This window comes from Dipteris shenzhenensis, chromosome 30, assembly GCF_047967505.1.
Source record: "Dipteris shenzhenensis isolate YYH24624 ecotype China chromosome 30, Dip_SZ_1.0, whole genome shotgun sequence".
Classification (NCBI taxonomy): domain Eukaryota; kingdom Viridiplantae; phylum Streptophyta; class Polypodiopsida; order Gleicheniales; family Dipteridaceae; genus Dipteris; species Dipteris shenzhenensis.
Genome location: NC_141625.1, coordinates 3,045,146 through 3,051,233, shown reverse-complemented (window position 1 = coordinate 3,051,233; position 6,088 = coordinate 3,045,146). Strand labels below are relative to the sequence as shown.

At 39.4% G+C, this 6,088-nt stretch overlaps 1 protein-coding gene across 1 annotated transcript; it reads right to left on the bottom strand.

The window, feature by feature from the left end:
• Positions 1-776: 776 nt before the first annotated feature.
• On the bottom strand, positions 777-2,332 carry LOC147881610 (putative UPF0481 protein At3g02645). The gene has a single exon (XM_087401896.1). The coding sequence runs from the start codon at positions 2,213-2,215 to the stop codon at positions 839-841; it is 1,377 nt and encodes a 458-aa protein (XP_087258022.1). The 5' UTR covers positions 2,216-2,332; the 3' UTR covers positions 777-838.
• Between the last annotated feature and the right edge of the window lie 3,756 nt (positions 2,333-6,088).

The following is a 6,088-nucleotide window of genomic DNA, read 5'->3' as shown; positions in this document are numbered from 1 at the left end:
TGATCTAGACACATTTGTTGTACCCATGCATTGTGTGCACGTTAGCACTTTCTATCATATGGATGCATTTGTTCTATGTATACATTATAAGGATGTCAGACATGACCTTATTATGAACAGTTCTCTTTAACCCTTAGGTTATTTTTCAACTAGATTACATCGATGATAAGTGGTGGTATGTGACTCAAGTTGCATCTTGAAGATGCTATGTGTTTAAACATGTGAATGTGGAGTACTCAATGCAAGAAGGGGAAATTAAAGGACATGGAGGCTAGTATTTTTTAGTACATGTTGTCGCAAGACACATTAGTCTTGGCTAATGGATAATAGGGAATAATCTAATGCCTCTTTGGACTAAATAGTGAATTACACATGTTCCAAATATTTTCAAATCATCCATAATATACATATGAGCCGAGGAATTCGTATTTATAGTTCGAGCCCTTGTATCGACACTTCCTTGACATTTCTTTTAAAAATGTCAAATCTTTGCTCCAACCTAGTTTCAAAATACACATTTATTTCAAAGTTATATCAACGCTTGTGCTATTGAAAAGTTTTAACATTTCTTCCGATACTAATATGATAACTTAAAAAACCATATCAAGTTTTTAAAATTTCTAAGTAAGAAGCATAAAAAAGTAATGCCACAATTTATAATATTTGTGGTATGAGCTCTCAAATAAGCAATATAGATTGACTAGTTTTTTTTCCTTCTCTCTATCTTCACTTGGTGGGCATGCATTGTACTTGGAAAGAGATAAGTAATTGCCGATATCTACAATCATGTAAATTAATGTATGTATACACAAAGCTAGTATATTCATTGTTGATCACACTAGGCATTGCGATAAAGTAATATGGTAAACCACATGGTGACATAGGTCATAGCCAAGAGAGCTATGCCTGAGAGGAGAGAGAGAATGAGCCATGGCCTAGAGAAGTATCGCTGTTTAAACTCAGTTACAACTCCATGGATCCTAGTGTGTACGTAATTCTTAGTATCTCTTGCAACTTTGCTGTATTGCTGCGTAAACACACACACTGTGTTTGTCGTCAGCTCGTTCCAAACCTTTGCAACCTCTTTGTAGCTTCCTATTGTCTCCGTCATCACCCCCGCATCCACCAACAGACACACATCCTCCTTCGTGTTGATCAGGAAATTCATTAAGTGTAAATACGACACTACATCTGCCCTGCTGATCATCTGGCTCTCATACGCCAATAGATTTCGGAAAATTCTCTCTGTGCCATCCCCCACTCGGATTCTTGGTAAACTCAACGTGGCGTTCTTGAAAGTTACGTCGCTTAGACTACCATCGTGGCCTCTGAACTTCACTCCGGCCTCATGTAGCTGTGTAGCAGTGGGTACCGCCGCAGGATAAGTATCCAGCTGCTCATTACTTCCTCCGGAATCCTTGCTTGTGCTGGTTACGATCGTATAGAAGCAGTCCAGAAGATGTTTCCCTTTCGATACCCTTAACTTCTGAATGCCGCGGGAAATGTTGGAGCCTGCCGATGAACTAAAGGGAAGAGAGCGCCAAGCGACGGCCTCGACAAAGTTTAACAATTGTTCATCTATACTTTGATCAGAAGAGCCATAGCGGTGATCCATTTGCAAGACTTTGTCCAGCAGAAACAAGGGGATCTGATTTTCAAGAAGCAGAAAATCCAGTAGAAGTGCTTTCCTAACAGGACGAGAAAATCTGCTCCTGTAAACCGAAGAAAAATTCGACAAGAATAGTTTTCTGCCCTCGTGAGTTTTTTTTTCACAGCAGTGCTCGTTGAAAAGCGAGTGCAAGATTGCTACAACAAACGCAGCATCTAGAGTCAACATGTCCCCTAACTGCTCCTGATTCAAGCCTTCTAAACCCAGTCCTTTACCGTAGCAGGCTCTAATCCGGATCTCGTCTTGAGCGACATATTGCGCCAAACGACTGAAGGCTTCTGGAGTCTGAGTTATAGACTTTGCTGCCACAAGCTTGTAAGTTTCCATTTCCAAGAAAGAATACGTGTACTCACCTTCGCGTAGCAACTTCCTGTGACATGGACCAATGGCTACAGTGTGAGGATTGAATGCAGAAGGCCGTACACAACGCAGTGGTGCGGGAACCTTCGAGATAGAGGGCTGGTTGGAGCTGGATTCCCGGTCCCGAGGTGAAGGGCGAACAGAAAGTATCCAATCGTCTACGGGTACTATCTTCACGGTAGGCATGATAAGGAATCGGGAAAGCTCTCTATAGAGGGAGATGAAAGGAGGGTGGTTGTTCACGACCTGTGAAGTTCTGATTTATAGGCTACGGGGATCTAGAGGTAGATGAGTGAAGGGCTGTTGTTTTGGAGTTGATAGTCGCTCTAGAGATAGATGAATGGAGGCGTTAAGGTCTGGAATTCTAGAAAAAGCTAGCTTTAACAGGAGGAACTCGTCAAGCCCACGCGGCGTGACATGACTTTATTGTTGAGCAGGGCGGCGAAGAACTTAAGAAAAGAAGAGCTGTCCTTACTCATTATTAGAGGAATAGTTGTGGAAAGGCCACGTGCATGGACTTCATTGGGTCTGTCTTTGACGTCTGTGTTTTGAATGAATAATTGATTCGTCTTTCTTCTTTAAATATTGAACTTTTCAAATTTTGATGTATGCTTCCAACACGACAAGAAAATCACTTCAAAGCTCGTAGATACATATCATGTCCTAATCTTTGACAATCCCTCCACATGAATAACATTTATGACTCTAAGTAATTTCAGCAAGAGCAGGAACTTTGAAGAGTACGTGATGCGAAATGTATTTAGAAAAACGCCCCCTCCAATAATGACATTTTAAAGGTTTGATAATGTCCAAGTTGCATGGTGTATCCACACCAAATCCCATTATTTGCTACAAATATTTGCTCCACATATTCCCCATGATTCACATATTCACAACTGGAGATGTCTCATGATCCACTCTTCTTCACATACTCACCATGATTCCAAAGCGCAGCCTAGCCTACATCATGGCTCTTCTTCACTTAATACTACATAGCTCTGATCACCATGATCCAAAAAAATACATATACAAATCGCATCCTAAAAAACCAAATGAATCTATTACTTCAAAATCTACATTATTTCATATTATTAAGTGACATTATTAGTATTTTCCTAAGATAATAACAAGGACTTGATTAATTAACCTACCCTAACTTCACCTAACCTTAAGCCTAACCTAACTTAATCGTATTGTCATTAGTAGTGACCTAGGCTAACCCTGGTAGCTCCTCCATCACCATCGCCTAGGAGGGCAGCTCCTTGCCACCGCTGCTCTTTAAGTCATTGCATGCCACCTCTGCCATTCACATCACCATTGTGCTCACGTCATGAGGGAGCAATGAAGGGGCGAGTGAGCTCGTAAGAGGGGAGTGGAGCGAGAGCAAGGCATGGAGGGGATGGAACCAAACAGAGGTCAAGGAGGGGAGGAAAGTAGAGCAGTGGAGCAAGCAGTAGGGAGTGGAGGGATGGAGCCGAGTAACGGTTACAGAGGGGAGGAAAGTAAAAGCAGTCTAGTGAGAAGAAAGGGGTGGATGGGAGGCAATAGGGTTTACTAGGAAGGGATGCTACCAGAGGCTAAGGAGGGGAGGAGGCTGAGAGGGAGGGGGCTGAGAGGCAATTAAGGGGGGTGGGGATAGTTTAATTTACATAGTTTTATTTTGGCTCCATCATTTGGGGCCCCTTTAAGCTATCTTAATTGATTATGTTTTTTGAGATGGAGGGGAACTTATTAATCTGAATAAGAATAAAAGTTGAGTAGGGGACCATATTTGCTATGCTAATCATTAGTATTTTCTCTACCTCCAATATATTATTTTATGTTCCCTATATATGAATCTATAAACAACAATCTTTACTTTGCCTTTTGACGTAAATGTAATATCTCCTCTTCGTAGGAGTTTAAAATACTTTTAATAAGATCTAGGTTCAGAAATCATTGAATTCTTATTATCTCTAATGCTTCAATTGTTCGCTGGAGTAAGATTCTACATATGTCAACTCAAATATCAAAAAGATTAATTCGATTGATTTTTAAATATTCATAACATACTGTCTTAATTTAATGCTTTAATGTGTGCAAATGATAGATTTTGCACTATCCAAAGTTATATATGATTAGTTTGGTCGAGAAAAAACTCATATGGGAACTAAGATCTAAGTTTTATGGTTTTTGAATCTCTTGAAACTTCAACCCTAGTAAATTTTTGAGGAGGAACTATGATTTCCTTGATAGCACATTCCCACATAAGCAAATTCATCATTCCAAATTATTGATTAGACATATTTAGCTTTTCCATGGTTTTCACCTTGCAAATAGGAGCTCCCATTAACATCGCTAAAAATCATGAAGTTAAGTGTGACACTGGATGCCCATGTTTTTTGCTCAGCTTTAGCTAACCAAAACATGAATTTCTACCTTGACTCTAGCTGGCAAGCTCAAAATTTGATGGAGCTTTTATTGATTTTTTTGTTCCCATGCATTTAGTGATTTTAGTGCCTACTACAAATGCTACATCATTGAGCCAACGAGAATGCACTGTGTGGAATGAGTTGTCTAAGTGAGTTGTCTAAGATCATTTCCTCTTTAAAAGCATCCATTCATGTGCAAAAAGTCAAAACCATTAAATATTTTGAGAAAAATACGAGTTTCTTTCAATTTTGGTGTAACACATGACCTTTGACCGTAGATTTTTGCTATACCAAATGAATGGTCATCTAATGGATTCTAGATCTTTTTAAGTTTGTCATTCCACATGTATAAATCATAATCAAGCCTTATTATTGCTGATAATCGAGAGATTTCATGTTCTATGAAAACAATTCTTAGACATTATGTGAAAGCATATAATATGTTAGGCAAAACATATTTCGAAGATGAATTGTATCGATGAGAGTAATGATACTATGGATTAACCAATATTAATAAATTTGTATAAATGTTGTGAGTGTATTAAGATACCATGGTAATAATCACCTAAGTTTTAGAAACATCTTCATTGCTTTTGCCCTCCTTTTGTCATGGACATGAAAACCACAAGTTCATTAATAGACCTTCTCGAGTCTTGTAACTCTTTCTTTGCCAATATCCAACATCCATATGCATACTCTTTGTGCTTGCATTAGTAATCAATAGGTTCCACATTACAAAATTATATTCAAATGTTTCTTTTTGGAATCCTTTTTAATATATCACTGTCAATATGATGTTTTGTACGTTGTGCAGAGATTCATGTGCAAAGAAGATATATTACTAACACCACATGAAGTCAAAAGAGTTTTATTACATATGGAATGCCATAGTGCTCCAATTTTGTCAAAGTTCTGTTAGAGTTAGCTCAAATGTGGCTAACACCACATAGTCAATATGGCCTTGATGGCTGAGATTATGAAAGTTCAAGAGCCTACGAATTTGGATGAGGCAATGGCCGATCCAAATTGGAAAGCTGCCATGCAAGAGGAGTATGACAGCATCATGAAGAATCAGACTTGGGACTTGGTTGATCGTCCAGTAAAAAGGAAGATCATTGGTACCAAATGGGTATGGAAGGCCAAGTACAAATCTAATGGATCTTTGGAAAAGTACAAGGCTAGGCTTGTTGCACAAGGATACTCTCAAGTTGAAGGCTTTGATTTTGAGGATTCCTTTGCTCCTACAGCAAGGATGACAACTATTCGGGTGGTACTTGCCTTGGCTGCTCATAAGCAGTGGCCGGTGTTTCAAATGGACGTGAAATCTGCGTTCTTGAATGGACATCTCAAGGAGGAGGTATATGTGTTCCAGCCACCAGGACTTGAGGTGCCCAATTCAGAGAACAAGGTTTGCAAACTAAAGAAGGCATTGTACGGGCTGAAACAGGCCCCAAGGGCATGGTACCAACGGATTGATAGCTTTCTCATATCTATTGGTTTCTCAAAAAGTGCTTCTGATGCTAACCTGTATGTTTGTAAGCAGGATGGCAAGTATGTGGTAATAGTCCTTTATGTGGATGACTTGATCATCACAGGAGATCATGAGAAGATGCTGCAACAGTTGAGGGAGTCGTTGAGTTCCGAGTTT